This window comes from Hemicordylus capensis, chromosome 5 (assembly GCF_027244095.1).
Source record: "Hemicordylus capensis ecotype Gifberg chromosome 5, rHemCap1.1.pri, whole genome shotgun sequence".
NCBI classification, from domain to species: Eukaryota; Metazoa; Chordata; class Lepidosauria; order Squamata; family Cordylidae; genus Hemicordylus; species Hemicordylus capensis.
Genome location: NC_069661.1, coordinates 31,352,049 through 31,371,054, shown reverse-complemented (window position 1 = coordinate 31,371,054; position 19,006 = coordinate 31,352,049). Strand labels below are relative to the sequence as shown.

Sequence of the window (19,006 nt, the reverse complement as noted above, 5' to 3'; positions counted from 1 at the left end):
TTAGACTGGAATAGGAGTATAAATTATCTTTGAAGAGGACATGCCATTATACATCTATTAGTTCTCTCTCTCTCCTTTTTTTTTTTGCTACAAAATATTGAAACATTTCTTTACATATTACAAATGAATGGAACTATTGGATTTATGTTGTTAACCTTATTAGTTACCTAACAGGAATCTTTCAGATATTTCTTCAGTGAACTATATCTATCATATCTGGTATTCATTTGTTTAAGCAACAGTTCGTTTAAGTGATTTGCATCTGTTCTATATGGACATCTCAAAATACACATCTGCTTCTCAGTGCAGGAAATTCTATGATTTGATTTCCATTGTAATAGCTAACCTGTCTACCAGTAGATTAGAATTGCCTCAGTATTTCCACATGAAGAACCATTATGTGAGTCTACCAAAGACAAGCCAAAAATATATGGCAGTAAGATAAAAAACATTGCAGAACTTGTCCTTGAATGATGGCTTGGGGGAGCTGCCATGATTGTTCTGGTTCGTTCTGTGCCATACAATTGTGCTGTCTGTCCCTGGAGCTTTTTCTTTATAGTCTCTGGTGTCTGAAACCACCTCTTTCTTGGTTGTTGCATCATTGACCTGACAGTACCTTTATGACTTTGAAGTTATGGGGAAGGTTAAGGATCAGCGCACCATCTTCTAATCCCTAATAAAGAGGCACCTTTCAAGTGATGCTCTCTCCCTGATAAAGAGAACCAACTATCCCTGTCCATTCCAGCAGAGTGTATTTACCAGTGGTAGTTGCTGGTATTTCATTTGATTTTGGGTGGGATTTTAGATTGTTAGTCCCTTTGGATTAAGAAATCATCTTGTTTCATTTTTATGCTGTGTAAACTGCATTGTGAACTACTTGTTGAAAAGGAGTATGTAAATTTTTGAAATTATAATGCTAAACATTTCAAATAATTGTATATCCTGGATTAATCTCTGTTATTTTTGGAATTCTAGGAGAAAAAAATAACATTTAGACTTGTTTTTATGTATGTATTTAAAACTTCCAGTTGTTGCAAAAGGGACATGGAAGTAGTCATCATTTCTCTTTCATTCAGATCAGTGCTGGTCTTTAAAAAGTATGCATTTTATCAACTGTCACTCACTTGCATTTCAGTTATACAGATTTTGTTAGTACAGTTGGCCCTCATTATTCATGGGGTTTCCATTCTTGCCTATGGGTGCGAATTTTGAAACCATGAATAGACACCTTACCCCTTGGGGAATCCAGGAGTTAGGTTTCTACACACACAAAAAGGGCTAAAAAATATGGGAGGAATAATAAGAGAAATAAAGTACTGTACCTTGCTCTCCAGTTCTCCAGCAATGTCCCAAACCCCAAATTCCTCTGATTTTTCATGAAAAACTACAGGGGGGTATTTTGTTTTTTTAAGAGCCACAAAATGGCTCTACATTGTAAAATGGCAGCTGGAAATGACATCGGCAGTATTCCCTCTATTTTTTTTCATCAGTGAGCAGAAGGAGGTTGGTTCTGGGTGGCAGTATCAAGGCAGTGTGCGCACATGTGCATTATTATGGACCACTATAGATACAGCACACACACACACACACAGAGAATATGGAAGGAAAGAAGTGTATTTTTCAGTTCTATTTATAAAATTATAACATAAATAAATAATATGTATTCTGTTTATAATATTGGATGTATAGCTTTATAGTGCCAAATTAAGTATGCTAGCTTTTGGGTTGAAGCTGATCTCTTACAATTCTATAAAGCCAAAATTTATTCTGTGTGAGCTTTTCTGAAAGTAGCATCTGATATGGTAATTGGTTTTGACCTATCTTGGCAGAACCATACCTGCTGGCTATTATCTTCTCTACCACTTATCAAAATTTGATAATTCTTGGGGAATAGTGCTAGATTCCCTCAGGAGACAAGAACTGGAATAACTGGATCATATACAGAACAAAAGCCTTCAATTAATTAACTGGGAAATATACTCATCACTATTTTCATTATTCAAACTTGAATCTTTAAGCATCTTTAATATTGTTTCTTTTTTAGAAAAAAAATCTGAATATATTTTAACTATAATTGTTCTCAGCAGATTTTTAGCATAATGATCTCAATAACCTCAAAAGAACATCAAGAAAAGCAGAACCCCTCTTCTTCCCACCACTTACCCTCCACTCATTCCATTTACTCCTGTGGGGAAGGCACCTCCAGCCACCACCTTTCTCCCTCCCTCCCTCTCTTTCAAGGAGAAAGCCTCCCTCTTTCTTTCACTCTTCCTCAGATGTGGCAGAGGCTGAGGAAGGAAGGAGCGGCTTGCCAGCAATGGGGGACGGTTCCATTCGTCTTCCCCTCCAGGCATGCCGTTGGTGCACCGCACAGTGGGAGGGAAGAGAGGAAGGAGTGGCCTGGCTGCACTCACTGCAGGGGAAAGGAAGATATGGCTCATAGTGGGGGAGGAGATTCAGTTCACCTTTCCCCCTACCCCTGCACGCCATTGCATGCCACGCAGCTGGAAAAAGGGGAAAGGAAGGAGCGGCTCAGCATGGTGCAGTGTGGGGGAAAGGAAGGAGCGGCTCGCCAATGGCTGGGTGGGTCCAAGGCTTGAGGGCCGGAGGAAGGAGTTCCGTGGCGGCTTGACAGCTCTGGGCAAGAGCCTGTTGGAAATGGCAAAGGTCTCCTGGGCGCCCTGATGCCCTTATCAAGGCACATGCGTGCTTGTGGCCATTTTAAGTAGGTGTCTTGCCGCAGCCAGAGCAGGACAGTTGGTTCTTGCACTTGTATGAGAGAAGCGATTTTCACACTCTGGCTGTGGCAAGAGTGAACGTGGCAGTGGGGACAGGAAAAGGCAGCACAACCAGCAGTGTGATGAGACTGTGCGGCTGCTAAAAACAACTGCGTAGGGTGCTGGAATTTTTTGTGTGGGCATGCTGCCACGTACCTTAGAGAGAACATAGGACACTGGTAGTCATTTCCAGGTAATTCCCAGGAACTCAAAACTGAATAGGAGAATTTTGCCTATTTTTAATACCACAGATAAAGAAACTGGGTCTCTAACACCTGTCCGCAGATACACAAAACAGTAGATGACAAGAGCCACCTGTATTTCTGTTGAAATTGATACGAGTTCTCAAGTTGCACACCACACAGCAATGAAATAATATAATTGGTAAAGTAAGTGTGAAGACAAAAGTACAAGTGCACAGTCTGTTGTGTGGAAGTAGTGTGAGGTGAAGCTTGAGCATGATGGGGGAAATGAACTTTGCAAATTGTGTTCTGAGGCCTGACCATCTTGTTTCATCGATAAGGGTCTTTGTTTGACCAATAACCTCTTATTCTCTCTTGCAGTATCAAGAAATGTAAAAGTTACTATGAAGTCCTTGGTGTGTCCAAAGATGCCGGTGAAGAAGACTTGAAGAAAGCTTATCGAAAGCTTGCTCTGAAGTTTCATCCTGATAAAAACCATGCACCAGGAGCAACAGATGCTTTTAAAAGTAATTTTTCATAATTCAGTTGTAGCGGTGAAAACCTTTTGGAGCAGATATGGTCCATTATGGCTACCCAACTGGTTGTGTTACTTTTGAAAGTAGATTGGATCTCAGAGGTGCCCTTTGCTCCTGAAAGTGTCTTTTCCTTGCCAAAGGGCTGTTCTGCACTTTGCACTAGAACAATGAAAGAAAAGCAGATACTGTTTTGCTTGCAGAAGCATGAGAACTATAGAGCCTACCTGTGGGAGCATTAGAGAAATGTTTCTAGTTGTGCTTGTAGAAGCATTTGTAGAACAGCTCAGCTGCTATTTTCATTCCTCTCACGATTCTTTGGATCCAACCCCTTGTATTCATATCTGAGTGCAAGGTGGTAAATCTTGGCTAGTAAAAGCAAACTATAAACTATAATGTGAAATACCTGAATGAATGAATGAAGTTATACATGCAGTTCTCAACAAGGCATTATCAGTGCCTTGTACAGTTGTATTAATAATACATCTTATGTCTGTTAGAAATATGGATTGAAATCCAAAGAATCCTACAGCTAGAACCATATACCACAGGGGTCTTTGGACTGCCCACATGCCATACTGCAAACTGCTTTTTTGCTGCATGATATGAGGGTCTGCCATTTCAAAGGAGAAAAGTTTTTTTAAAAATCAACTGGGCATACCCTAATGTCATAAGCATGCTAGTTAGATGAAGATAATGTATTCATGTGTTAGTGGGTATCCTTATGGTGTTGTACCTTTTTCCAAGGTAACGTCTGCACTGTATCACAGCTGTACTAGAGGGGAGGAACTCTAAGTAATAAATCATTCATTTTAAACAATGTAGCATGCAGCAAGCACTATTCTTGATACTGTGGCTGTTTATACCGCATGGGAGGTGAGGCTCTGGGCAGGTCACATAATCTGGATGCATGTCTGATATGTGGATTAATGCATGTGTAGCACATTGTTCACTTTACACTCGCTGTTGCTACATATGTATGAAATGGTTATTTTTCTCCTCTTTCCCCTCCTTTCACCCCACATTTTAGAGATTGGAAATGCATATGCGGTGTTAAGCAATCCAGAAAAACGAAAGCAGTATGACCTCACTGGCAGTGAAGAGCCGTGCAGTCATCCCGGCAATGGCAGATTTAATTTCCACAGGGGTTGTGAAGCAGACATTACTCCAGAGGACTTGTTCAACATGTTCTTTGGAGGAACATTTCCAACAGGTATTCCTCATTGAAACCAGGCATTCATCACTTGGCCTCAATTCATTTTTTGTACCACTGCTGTCTAATTTACTTTACTTCATCCGTGCCACTCATCTGTCAGTCACATGCCCCTTTCTCAGTTGTATCCTAGCATGCTTGGCACCAGATAGATAGTACAGTAGTTACAGGAGGCCGTCATTATTCATGGAGATTCCATTCTCGCCCATAACCATGAGTATGGAAGCCACAAATAAAGAAACAAAAGTGGGAAGGGGAAAAAAATAAGAGTAGAAATGAACAGTACCTTGCTCCCCAGGGCTGCAGAAATGCCCCTGAAACCCCTTGATTTGGCTGAATATTTGGTAAATATTTGTCAAAATGTTGTTTTAACAGAGAGCCTCAAAAAGACTCTGTGCTATAACATGTTGGCCGGAAGTGACTTCCAGCCACTCAGCAACTGCGAATAGCTGAAAATAGCCCTATTTTCACCCCATGGATAAAGAAACCAGGTCTCTAAGACCCATCCATGGATATGTGGAACCACGGGTGCCGGGACTGTGGGACATGAAAGCCACCTGTATTTGCTAATTTGGTATCTTCAAGTCCTTTATAGTTCCCATGAGCCATTTAGTACTGCTTAATACATTGCTTAGAACTTAGTTTACCTTCCCCAGACTTGAAGAACAGGTCTGTGAAGCTTGAGAGTTTATCTTATCCACCAGCAGCTGACCAGTAAAATATATTTCCTGATCAACTATATATACTAGTGATCATAACTATTTTTCAAGCTGAGGCCACTTTGGCAAAAACAAAACCAAAAAAACCTTCAGTGTGAGAGCCATTTCCCACTGGGCTGACCTGTGCACAGTACTCTGCTTTACTTAGTGCTGGGAGGGCCCTTTAAGAGAGATGGAGCCCTCTCTTAAGAGAGATGGAGGGAAAGTACTGGGAAGGGCTACACTTCCCAGCACTCTGTGTATACCTTTCAAGATGGTGCAGGGGCTCAGAAGGGCTCTGTTTCCCGTAAAAGAGCCCCCTACGCTGGACAGATCGCAGCACTGCATGGTGGAAACAGTCACCTCCATGTGGTGCCAGGGGGACTATGTAGACTGTATTCAACTTTGGCTGAAGTTTCACAGAGGCCCAATAAACGATTAGGGAGCCACCCAGGCCTTACATTAAAGGATGGATGGATGGATGGGTGTGGCCAAAAAGACCAAGTGATTGTTTCTTAAAATGGCACACTGATATTTATATTTACATGACATACTGCACTGTATATGTTGATGCCTCCACAGTTGAATACTAGGATTCCCATTCTTTCATCTTGTGTTTTTTTGTTCAATATTGTGCTTTGAATGTTCCCTCTCATAGGTAGCGTGCATTCTTTTTCTAACGGACGGTCTGCCTACACTCACCATAATCAGCATCGTCACAGTGGACATGAAAGAGAAGAGGAGAGGGGTGAGGTATGTTTGTCCAAAACAGAATTTTATCTGGGCATATTTTTTCTGGTAGGGAAACAGAATATTATTCTATTATATTACAGTAATATTAACAATATGACCAGGCTCAAACTATCATACTTCGGACACATTATGCAAAGACCCAGCTCCCTTGAGAAATCTATAATGCTGGGGAAAGTTGAAGGAAAGAGAAGAAGAGGGCGACCAGCAACAAGGTGGATGGACTCGATTACAACAGCAATGAATGCACCACTGAGAGACCTTAAAGGCCAAGTTCAAGACAGATCATCCTGGAGAGAATCTATCTATGTGGTCACTAAGAGTCGACACCCACTTGACGGCACTTTATCATTCAATCAGTATTAACAAGTGATATGTCTTGAAATTTGGGTTGTCACAATTAGTGCCTGTTTAGTAAGCAGATGCAAAGTAACAGTAAACAAAGTTAAAATCCCAATGCTAATATTCTAAATAATTGACACATTTCATCTTAAATTAGTTTCTGAGCCACAGTAGCAGACCTTGTGCACTTAGCTGTTTATGGGAGCAGGATTTAGCTGTTTGCATAAAGCAGGATTTGAAGATTCCCAAATTGGAAAATTCAGATCAGAGTAATTGGATTGAAAATTTCAGCTTGTCTTAATAGGAAACAAAAACATTACTCTGAATTGTCTCTTCAAATTTTTGTGTTAGGGATAAATTAAGATTAATTGAATGTCCTGTGAGACATATTATTACTGGGAGAACAATCTCAAAACCGTGGTGCATCAGCTGGTAACCTCCAGGCTTGACTACTGCAATGCACTCTACGTGGGGCTGCCTTTGTACCTAGTTCAGAAACTTCAGTTAGTTCAAAATGCGGCAGCTAGACTGGTCTCTGGGGCAACCCAGAGAGACCATAATATGCCTGTTTTAAAACAGTTGCACTGGCTGCCAATATGTTTCCAGGAAAAATACAAAGTGCTGGTTATTACTTTTAACGCCCTGAACGGCTTGGGTCTGGGCTACCTTAGAGAGTGCCTTCTTCTCTATAATCCCCATTGCACATTGAGGTCATCTGGAGAGGTCTGTCTCTAGTTACCACCAGTACATCTGGTGGCAACTCAGAACCAGACCTTCTCTGTAGCTGCTCCTGGCCTATGGAATGCACTCCCAGCAGATATCTGCAGTTTAGGCTTGCTGTTGGCCTTTAAGAGAGCCCTAAAGACTTACTTGTTTGGCCTGGCCTTCCAAGGTTTTAAAATTGTTTTTATTTTAATTGGTTTTAGATTGTGTTAAAATTGCTTTATATTGTTTTAAGTAGTGTGTTTTAAATGATGTTTGTTTTTATGTTTTTAAACTAGTTGTACATTGCCCATAGCCTCTGGGTGGGGCTGTTTATAAATGTTATCAATCAATCAATTAATTAATTAAATAGTGAAGTTTGAATAATTGCTGTAAAATTTAGAAGGAAGCTGCTGTAGTTTTTCAGGCATTAATGATTTTGCCTTAATATCAGAACTATCTTTAATAGTGATAGATTGCCTCCATGATGAAATGCTGGTGGTTATATTTCAGTAACAAATGTTCTGATTTTGAGGCTCCTCTCCCATTATATCACAGACACTAAATGTGTTTGACCTATAGAAAAGAAGAGTGAAGAGGGCATCTTGGCAGAGTTCAAGTAATTGAATTTGGCTGGCAGAAAAACTGGGAGACTGCGATTTGTTATCTGATTACTGTTTCATTCTCCAGGGTGGCTTCTCTATGTTCATCCAGCTGATGCCCATCATTGTGCTGATCCTCGTCTCTTTGCTAAGCCAGTTGATGGTGTCTAACCTTCCTTACTCCTTGTATCCAAGATCGTAAGTAGCTCTAGTGGTGTTTATATAATAAACATGGACATTTAAAAATACCTATTTTCTGCATTTTTGTTCAGTCCTTGGTTATGGCAGGAGATTCATTTTTTTATGATTCAAATCATTAATATAATTGACCCTGTCATCCAGGTTTGTGAATATGAAATCATCTAAAAAGAACAATCAATAGGCCTTGGGCCTGATCTACCGGGGCTGTTCTCAAGTACTTAAGCAATGATATTTTCCTTTGGATGTCCAGGTTATTTAAGGTGAGGCCTGCTAATTAAACAGCAGCCATTCTAGTCAAATGAATGCCCACTCTGTGGAGACAGGAAGCCTGTTTTGGCAAACCAGCCACATGGAAAGAATGGGGTTTACTGAAAAACCAAACATGGAGGGTGCAAGGAGAAGGGTGCTAGCTTTTTGAAATGACTTGGGTGAAGCTCTGTTTTGTGTTTCCACCTGCCAGTCTTGGCTAGAGCCAGTGTGACATACTGACTGGCTACATAGATGAAGGAGGCCCAGGTTCAAATTCACACTTGATCTTGAAGCTTACCAAGTGATCTTGAACCCATCACTATATCCTGTCCTAATCTACTTCACTGTGTTGCTATGAGGATGAAAGGTGGGAAAGAAATAATGTACCCTGAGTTTTTTTGGAGGAAGGAAAGGATAAAAACGTAATACATCAAATATTAAATATATAATTAAATAGATTTTCACAAAAAAGCCAAATTCTGTCTGCTCTTTTTTTACCAAAGGAAGTTGGCTCTGCAGTTTATTAGATAGTTGCAATTATATATAAACTCTCTTTTAACTAGTATTCAAAGGGCACTGGATTTGTAAGTACTCCCACAGCTTTCTGCAACTTAGGAAGAGGGGAGCAATATGCTAGAACGGAACACAGTGGGGAAAACTTGCTGCCCCATTTTAATGCAGATGGCATATTGATATTTAGACATGGAGCCATTCATGGGGAATTTTTTCTATGTGGCAGCAAACCTGAACCCCTGTTTGCTTTTCTTTACCAACAGCAGCATTTGGGATATTTACAAAGGCTGACAAATTGTATGGGCTCTCTTTACAGGGATTTAGGGCAGACCATTCAGATGCAAACAGAGAACTTGGGAGTTACTTATTATGTCAACAAGGACTTTAAAAACGAATACAAAAGTGCATCATTGCAGAAGGTGGAAAAGAGTGTGGAAGAGGACTATGTGTTCAACATTCGAAATAACTGCTGGAAAGAGAGGCAGCAAAGTAAGTGGAATTCATGAATAGTGCTCAGAATTTTTCAACTATAGGCACAACACTGGAATATCTCATTACTTGCTGTCGAAGGAGATTGTATTTTTGTCTGTAACTTTGTATATTATGGCTTGGATCCAAAGAACTACAAGCAGCAGAAGAAAGTTACTTAATGCTGTCCTGTGAACTCTTGGGCAAATGTTAGTGGAACAGTTCTTGCCATGCTAAGCCACACTATATCTCATTGCAATTACAGTACAAGAAATATGGCGAACAAGGAAGATAGGCTGTAGCATAGAAACTTAAATGAGCCATTAAAAAGTCTTAGAAAAGAGTTTATGCAAAAGGCTGCACAAATGAATTGCCATTGATTAGAGATACTCTTCGTTGCAGCACCTTCCCGTGAAGACTATCTGCTAGTAGGAGGACACCTTGGATCCAAGCCATTGTTTTGAGAGTGGCATAGCCACTAACAGTTTTAAGTTGGAAAGTCCTCAGTTCAGATTTTGCCCTGACCACAAACACACAATAATAACATGTCTAAGATTTGTGTGTGCATGTGTGTGCACGCACATGCACGCACACACACACACACACACTCTTGCAGTATGGGGAGATATTGGCTTAATACTCAAAAATGCACAATAGAAATGCTAACTTGAGAGAGGAAAGCTGGTCTTGTGGTAGCAAGCATGACTTGTCTCCCTAGCTAAGCAGAGTCTACACTTGTTGCATTTGAATGGGAGACCACATCTTAACACTAAGATATTCCCCTCAGGGGATGGAGCTGCTCTGGGAAGAGCAGAAGGTTTCAAGTTCCCTCCCTGGCTTCTCCAAGATAGGGCTGAGAGAGATTCCTGCCTGCAACCTTGGAGAAGCCACTGCCAGTCTGTGTAGACAATACTGAGCTAGATAGACAAATGGTCTGACTCCGTTTATGGCAGCTTCCTATGTTCCTATGAAAAGACCAGTAAAATGACAGCATCTAAGAAGGATAGCATGTAGAGATCTTCTCTGGGATATTGAAGATGGATGTGTATCTCTCAATGTGTACACGTGTCTTTTGATAAGTGGGCAGTGTTCAAAGTTTCCACACTCCATGATTTCTGATTAGCATTACTCAACTGTGTTAGCTTAGGGGAGATACAGCAAAGGAAAATCACACAACTGCATTGTACTTTAGCACTGGCATCATACTGAAGAATTAATTACACTTGTTCGTGATTAATTCTCATTCTCACTCTCTCTCTCACTCTCAAAAGAAACAGATTTACTGTATGCAGCAAAAGTGTACCGGGACGAACGTCTTCGGAGGAAAGCAGAAGCCATATCCATGGACAACTGCAAAGAGCTAGAACGGTTGACCAGTATCTATCGAGGAGGATGAGCTAGATTTTTACTAGTACAGCCTGAAATACATGCTCTGTGTGTGTATAAAAAGAAAAATCTGTAAATTGCGAAAATACTATTCCGTGATGAAAGCTGGAAAGAAAGGGAATGTAAAACTACTGTGTAGCTGTTTCCAAAAACCTTATCCTGAAATACCAACTTAATTAATTTAATAGTCTCTTTACTTAGTCTGAAGTATGTGACATGGTTCATTTACATCATTGAATTGTCACTTAAGTTTTACTCCCAAGGCTTCTATGAACTTTTTCTGCAAGCAAGAAGCAGTTCTGATAAGCTGCTGCACTTGTAGAGATGTAGACATAGTCGTTCTCCTTCTGGAATACTGGCCTTGTAAATACATGTGGGGAAAGAGCACTGTTGTGTATATAAAAAATGTTAGATCTCAAAAGGCATTTAGATGCATTAAATCTTTTAATCTCATGGATGGAATAAATAGTACAACTACATCATTCCTTATTCCTATGTCAAGTATGTGGAATTGAAAGCAAAAGTTATTTTATCTCTTTGCATAAAATCTTCTAGCTTGAAGGAACTTGGTATTTTTTAAAAAGTAACTTGACCATATAGATTCCTAATGATATGCTAAGATAAAGCAATGTGATGCCAGAGCGTTGGCATTCTTTCATGTTGTAGTTTTAATCCTTTATATTCAAGGAGTGAGAAAAGGAGTGATCAGTACCAGTCTGTTTCTTGCTATATTAAATTTTGGAACTGCAAGAGAGAGAGATGCTGTACTGATACTGTGTTTAGTATTTGGAATACCTAGTAGCATTCTGTTTGGGTAGTCCATGAAAAAAACTAGTGCTGCTACTGCTGTGTGTCCTGTTTTTGTTCCCCCCCCCCCCACATGTGGCTTAGGATCACACACAGATGTTTTTGTAATGTCAGGGAGGATATACAACTTCACTGAATTATGCCCAGAATCTACAAGCATGCTTAATATACGTTAATAGACTTCTTTTCTTTCACTGACAAAAAAAAGTCATGGAGGAGTAATTAAAATGTAAAGAGCAGTCATTTTTGGAGACTGATAATTTTGTTAATGTACAACTCTGATACCTGTGCAGGCATAGCAAATGGATCAGGAAAAGTCACTCTTAAAGTTGAGCCTTGTGCCTTTGAATCCTTTTGCTGACCATAAGTTAGCTGGTCTGTGAATTGCTGCTGAGAGCTGTGACTGGAACTGTGTGTTTTTGCCTGGTGACAAGAGCTAAGAGGAGCTGTTTCAGTCCAGATATGTGCAGGATAGATTTTGTAAACTACTACTACTACAAATATTTAGAAGAGCATTGAGTATCATTGTTGAAACAGAAGATATCTAATTCTAGGGGACCATATATGCAAAATGCATATTGCTGCTACTTTTGTTAATGTAAATTGAATAGGCCATTTTGAGAAACGATCCAGGATGCCTGAGAATTGAGTGCTTGTTCTGGCTTTAGCAAATGTTCATAAGCTACTGCACATCTAATAGTGCAATAAACAAAATGTTTCGATTGGATGTTCCATATGGTTTATTGTATGTGCAGTATGGGTTGTATTTTAAAATATCTAGCTTTGCAAGGGAAAAAAACATTTCAAGTTGCACCATCAAAATGCCACATTTAACTATAAGGCGAACTTCTGGGTTTTTGTTTGGTTTTCTTGTGTGCAAAGGAACTCACTTTCTGTCCTCTAGTATAAAATGGGTATAGAATTTGGTCTTAATAGATTAGATGTTACTTGAATCATTCTTAAATCTGTCAGTCTTTATTCATAGTACCACAAGGACAGAGTTTTGATGGATGACACAGTTCTCCAAACACCTGTGAAGGTCTTTTTCATCCCTGACTATAATAAAGACTATACCATGTTTTTAGATTTGTTCTTCTGGACTAGAACTGGTTTTGTAAAATATATGAAAGAATCCTTAAAAAGATTGGCTTCTGAAATGAACAAGTAGTATCTGTTGGGAGGTTATCAAATTTCAAAAGAAAGATTGAAGTTGAGAACAGTAACTCAATTTTCTTTCATTCTTCCCCTCCCCAGTCAGGCTGTGGGTCAAACAGAGGAGCCATGCAGTAGCACTTAAACGTCTGCTTGCATGAGATTCCATCAAGCTCTCTTATCAATTTTTGAATGCTAAGTGATAACCAACATAGGTTCCCTGTGTTCTGTAATATCCAATAACTTGAATTTATGAGGTTCATATGTATTTATTTTGAAAAATCTGCCTAAAATTATGAAGTTGATGTTTTGTACTCTTTGATACTTTAAATTACATGCAGTATCATAACTTTAACATTCTCTCTCCCCCACACTTAATTTCCCTTCCTTCCTTATAGGAACAAAATAGTGAAAAGAGGAATTTCCAGCATGGGTGAAACAAATTTGGGGCTAAGATTTCTTTTGACTTTATAGTGACAAGAGAAATTACTTTGTTTTTCTTCTTCAGAATCTTGAGCCTTGACTGAATCTGAAATATGCTAATGTGGATAGCTCAACACTTTTACAGATAATCCTGAAAATAGTTCCAAATACACCAGTTATATTGAGCTCAGTGCTGCCTAATATGCAGTACATTAGGATAGCAGCCTTAGACACATTAGCACATGACTCCCCCCCCCCCCCCCCCCGATACCCGGATTGAATTTGATATTCCTTTGAAGCTGCGACTATTTCATGTTTCAGTGGCACAGGAGACAGGGTCATATTTGGCATCATTTTCTGAAGGATGAAAGTGTCCCATCTCCTGAGTTAGCAAAACAATGTCCCAAGAACTATTATGCAAACTTTGAAAACTCCATTGCTGACCAGTGTTCCCTCTCACAGAGATTCCCAGATGTTGTTCACTACAACTCCTAGCATCCCCAGCTGCAATGGCCTTTGGCTGGGGATTCTGGGAGTTGTAGTCCACATAATCTGGGAATTCCTGTTTGCGGGAACACTGCTGCTGACCCAAAGGTAAAACATGTACATGTCCCTTGGTTGTGGCATTGGGGAAAGGAGGATGAGAAGATTGGTGATGGAGGACAAGTTTCCCACAGATATTGTTCTCCTGCAATATGCAGCTACAGATGTAGACACACTTTCAGTTTGCATGGGGCTGTGGCCAGGTAAACGGTCCTCCACTGGCATGAACTGAAATGTGCCTTAGAACCCACCTCAGAATACTGAAGGAAGCTTTTAACTTCTTTAAACCATATTCACAGAATAAATGGTGCTTCCGCAGGCATCAGCAGTCCTCCAAACCTGCTTTGCTTAGTGGAAGCTTGTATTCAGCAGCTAGCACTGTCACTTGTAAGCCCATTATGTTGAAATAACACCCACTGAAATTAGTGGAACTTCAAATAATGTGTTTAGGATGGCAGTGTTAAGTATCTCTATGAAGTAACAGGTGCTAGTAAACCCTATGAAAACAGAATGTGTGTGTGTTGGCAAGCTTGTAGAATGTTCTTACTGATAAAATGCAACCTTTACGTCTTCAGTCTTTGTTAAACTAGTGATCCCTCTTGTTGAGTAGGGGTTTGGTGTATTTTACTCTCCTAATGCAGACTTAAGGTGCAAAGGTTGTATTTGTTGCTTGCAGCTTAAAGGTCATCTCTTGTAAAGGTGACCCAAAGACCTAGAGTTGGGTCTCGTTCTTTGCTTTACTGTAATGTTTACATGTAATTTTCCCTTAGAATTTCAAGAAACTTGTCTTTGGGATATTTAGCCCTATGTCCTGTAAATGGTAAACACCTTAAGCAACATTATTAACTGGTATTTTCATCTTTAACATACGCTTTTCCCAATGTTATTTAAACATAGGTTCTTCCCCAATTAAAATATGCTAGCTGTAGCACTCATTCACCCTCTTGCTTCTTAGAATCATGACTGGATCTCCCAACATTTTTATTTTTACTGCAAAGCAGCCATTGAGTAGGTGTTGGGGAAAGGGCTGTTTAACCTTTTCCTCCCTTATACAGTTTTCCCAATCTAATATTCTTCCCTGCTGCCACCAGATACTATTAGCCAATACAAAAGCAATTCCGGTGTGTGTGTGTGTGTGTGTGTGTGTGTGTGTGTGTGTGTGTGTGTGTGTGTAGGATTTTAATCAGGAAAGAGTTGAACATCTCCTCCCCAAGTATCATTATTTTGAACAAATCCAAACCTTTCCCCACTCTGCAGTTGCTTTCAAGTAAATATTTAAATATTGGCAGATCTGATCACAGATCTTGTGCATAACTTGTAAATTGGCCCCCCAAATTCCACAGTCCAAACGATTTACATTTTAGGCATTTAGTCAAGCAGCCATCACTTTGATCTTTGTGGAACTAAAAAAGCTTAAGAGTACCTAAGTTAGCTAAGCTAGTTCATGGACTTGGGCTATCTTTACCTAGTTCTCAGTGACCTCCATTTCCCTTGAAAGTGGCCTTGCTGTATAACAAAGAGGAGAACCCAGGTGCAAGATGCATTTCCCTTTGTGAATGGCCATGTCGATGTACAGCCTTTTCATATTATTCATGATAAATTCCTGTTTTTGTAGAAGTAAACTAGATATGCAGCCTGATGCTCTTCCACACATACTTTAGCTGCTGCATTGCAAGCATCAACTTTGAGCGCTGAAAGCCTAATACTTCCAATACATTGCTACTTCTGTTTTAGTTCATGTGTGTTCGCTCTTTCTCTCTCTCTGTCGTGTATATGTGTGTGTGTGTGTATACACACACACACACACACACACACTCACTATCCGTGCTCCTTTCTCAAACATTACATTAGGCATAGACATAGGAATGTAGCTGTTGGAATCTGCCACTTACCAAGTTGTAGTTTCAGGGTTTTGGGGACAGTTGGAATAGAACAGCTGTGATAAGAGAAATATTGAACACTTTCCCTTCAAAAGGCCTCATTGTAAGACAATACTGTTCAGATGTTGTTAGACAAACAAGGGACACTGACTGAAGTCACGTACAGCATCCCTGAGAATGCACTTGAAATTTCCACCTCTACCTTGAAACACAGGAAAACCCCAGCCCTCTCCATCCTTACACTACTGTAATTTTGGGAAGAAACACTGCATCGGTGTAAATACCACAGTAAGGGGGGAAAGGCTGAAAAACTGCAGAAACACCACAGTTAGAGGGGAACATCATTCATTATTTTTCCAGATGAGCTGAACACTTAAAATTTTACTACAGCTTGATCCTGAATTCTAGTGTAAACACTGCATCCGTGTAAACTCCACAGGTGGCAATAAACAACTTTTAATAACATACCCACTGTGGTCTTTCTACCCAAAATTACGGTATTTGTTTGCAGAGACAAATTCTCCTTGTGGGGATGTGCCCTAGTGACCTGATCACAGGAAGATCTCCCCATAAGCACAGTGTTGATCTCTTCAGACGAATGAGCGGGGTTGGGGGCAAGGCTTTCAAGCACTTTCTTGGAGACTCTCTGTACATGAATACGGTACCCCCAGTTTGTGTAAAGCCTGAACAGGGCTGATGTATCTAATACTGGTCTTTTAGATCCCCAGCTCATGCCCATTGTTGGCTTGCAAATACATTCCTCTGTGTAGAGCAGGCATTATTTGTGGAGGGGAGAGTATGATTCGTCTTGAAGATGGGAGCAAAATTTTCTCTGCTGGGCTTCCATCACCTTGATCCCTCTCCTCTCCTCTCCTCCCAGTAATGCTATCTTTCCCCAAACCCCAAGTACAGTACTGTTGACATTCAGCAATAAATTCAATTGTATAAGTCTTTAAGCCATCTTTTAATTTTAGACGCACCTGGAAAATGTTCCCACAATACTGGTTAAAAGGCATTTTATGGGTTCCCTTCCCCTACCGCCAGTTAATAGGATTTCACTAATTCAACATCCAGGAGCCATTGCATTGTTCTGGGGGGATACTGTGGGGTATGATTCCACAATCCACAGGCTGGATTAACAAGCAGAAGTGAACTGCCTATTTGGGGATATGATTTATTTAAAAGCATGGAAATTAGAAGTTTTCTTCTAATTCGGTGACACACATGGGAATAACATGAATGGAGTAGCCTTTTTTGTATAGTATTGGACAGCTGCTCAGATACACACAAATACCCCTCAGCTGTACTTGAGACTTTGCAGAGACAGGATAAGCAGTTATGGGATGGAGAAAGGGTACAGTTAACTGCAGGTTTAGTTAGTGCTAATGCAAGGAATCTCAAATGGGGTCCCCAGCTGTTGTGGGACTACACTCCAATCATCCCCAGCCACAATGGCCACAACATCTGGGGACTCCAGCTGGAGAACTCGAGTCATATGTGAATGCAGTCCATTGCTTCTGCTCAAAATCCATTCATTTCAATGAACATGGTGGCTCGGAGTTCTCTGCAAGCCTCATTGAAATGGCTGGGCACTGTTTTGCAGAAGTGCCTAGCAGGTTGGGCCCAATGGCTGACATTCAGGCTAAATTGTTCATGAGCAGTCCCATTGAAATTAATGGGGCAAGTGAATCATAACTTGTCCCATTAATTTCAAAGGGGACTATGCATGAATAATTTAGTCTGGCTGTTAGCCCATGTACTTAGGTAATAAGTGACCCTTTTTGTTAATTTTGCAAAGGTTTTGCTATTTGCAGGACAGACTATGTTTCAAAATCGGGTTATATTCTTGCTTTTAAAAAAGAATCTGCATCCTTTAAAGCATGTTGTACAGAACCTTATACCTTATATTAAGGATTATTTCAATGTTGCAGATGATTTTTTTTTAATTTTGTAAAACTTAGTATGTATATTCTTTCTTTCTGCCTTTCTTTCTTTTTGCACCAAAGTCTGTTAGTTTGGGGACTGCTAGACTTGTAAATGACTATGAATGTGTATAGGCACACACATTCATGTGCATCGATGTATACATTTCTTTTCTAGCTTCATACCTCAAACTTGATTGTGTAATATTTTACCATTGTATGTTTTGCACAGAGTATCATTAAGTTTGGGTCATGATGGAAAAAAGCATTTTCCCAATCCTTTTCTCTCCTGCCCCCTTTGTGACCCAGTGTGGTTGGAACATTTAACCATTATTATCACCAAGCATGGTTTGTTGCCTGAACTCTGGTTACAATTCCAGACATAAGGCCGGTCCAGAGATAGCAGGAAAATATGGTTTCCTTTTATTTGAATGAATGCCAGACAATTGCAATGTCAAGCATTCCCACCACCATGAAGCTGTGACATCAGCATCCTGGCTTGTTTAACCCATGGCTCTGCAGCTTGTGCAAAGTTGGAAACCATTGTTTAACTCAGGGTAATAAGCAAAGATGTGAAACCAACTTAAACTCTGGTTACACATCCTGACTTGTTAACCTGAGGTAAACCACAGTTTTCAGCTTCTCACAAAGCAGTGGTTCAAGCAAGCCATTGTCCTCAGCAACGCTAGCAGAGGATGCAAATGGGGGAGGGAGCATACGAGCCTGCAGCTCTCTGAGAGCCATTCATATAGTGTGAAACTATGGTTTTGTTCTGTCTGAACCAGCCAGCTCAGTGAAACCATGGGTTGCCAAGCTTAAGCTCTTCCCCCAGAGAGGTTATACTAGCAAGACCTGCTGGTTACCTCAGAAACAAGCTGGAGAAGAGGGGAAATGCCTTAATGGTTTACTCAATGCAGAGATAATACTTAACCATGGTTACTGCAAACCATGGTTTCATATCCTTGTTTGCAACCAATCCTTAACTATGCTTCATGTATTCAGACATAATAGTTCACATTTTGGTCTGCATGGGGAGTATATAGGAACGTGTAACAGTTTTTACAAGCTCAACCTTTCAAGGAAAATCCCATATACATTTGCTTTTCCCATGAGTGTGAAGATAAACAAAAGAGACATTTCTCCACATGGGGGAGGAGGGGGAGAGACTCCTATGAAATATGGCTGGAAATGCCCTACAGATCAAATGATGTTTTCAAACTAGTTGCTAACCTTGGATATTATTCTGATAGTAACCTCTTTATTTGTTGCTGAGGTTTTATAAACATATAAAATCTTAACTTGGAAGTACATTCCACTGACATCACTAAGAGTTATTTTAAGTAAATGAGTTTAGGATTGAGCTGCCAGACATGCCTCCTGCCAGCTTTAAAAATTTAAAAGGACTTCAGTGTTAGTTCTTGAAGGGCTGATAGGATGAGAGCTCTAATGTTTGTAAATCATGTTTAAGAAATCTATAGTGAAAGCCTTGCAAATAAAATCCAGTGAAATTTAAGGTGGCATATTAAAGGAGATCTTGTTTTATTTAACTATAGATTAAATGGGTAGGTTTAAAAGAAGAAATCTGATTTGTAATGTACCTAATGTAATATCAGACTTATATCAAAATAAAATTATTTTCTGTGTGAATACAGGCTGTTTATCT

General features: G+C 40.0%; 1 protein-coding gene across 1 annotated transcript in view; it reads left to right on the top strand.

Annotated features, from left to right (window-relative positions):
• Positions 1 to 18,990, top strand: part of DNAJB14 (DnaJ heat shock protein family (Hsp40) member B14) — a 36,915-nt gene extending 17,925 nt beyond the window's left edge. Inside the window, exons 3-8 of the mRNA XM_053254940.1 lie at positions 3,341 to 3,486; positions 4,523 to 4,705; positions 6,062 to 6,156; positions 7,888 to 7,997; positions 9,079 to 9,251; positions 10,502 to 18,990. Coding sequence (XP_053110915.1) covers positions 3,341 to 3,486; positions 4,523 to 4,705; positions 6,062 to 6,156; positions 7,888 to 7,997; positions 9,079 to 9,251; positions 10,502 to 10,626 — 832 coding nt within the window. The 3' untranslated portion in view covers positions 10,627 to 18,990. The remainder of the gene's footprint in view (positions 1 to 3,340; positions 3,487 to 4,522; positions 4,706 to 6,061; positions 6,157 to 7,887; positions 7,998 to 9,078; positions 9,252 to 10,501) is intronic.
• Positions 18,991 to 19,006: the final 16 nt, after the last annotated feature.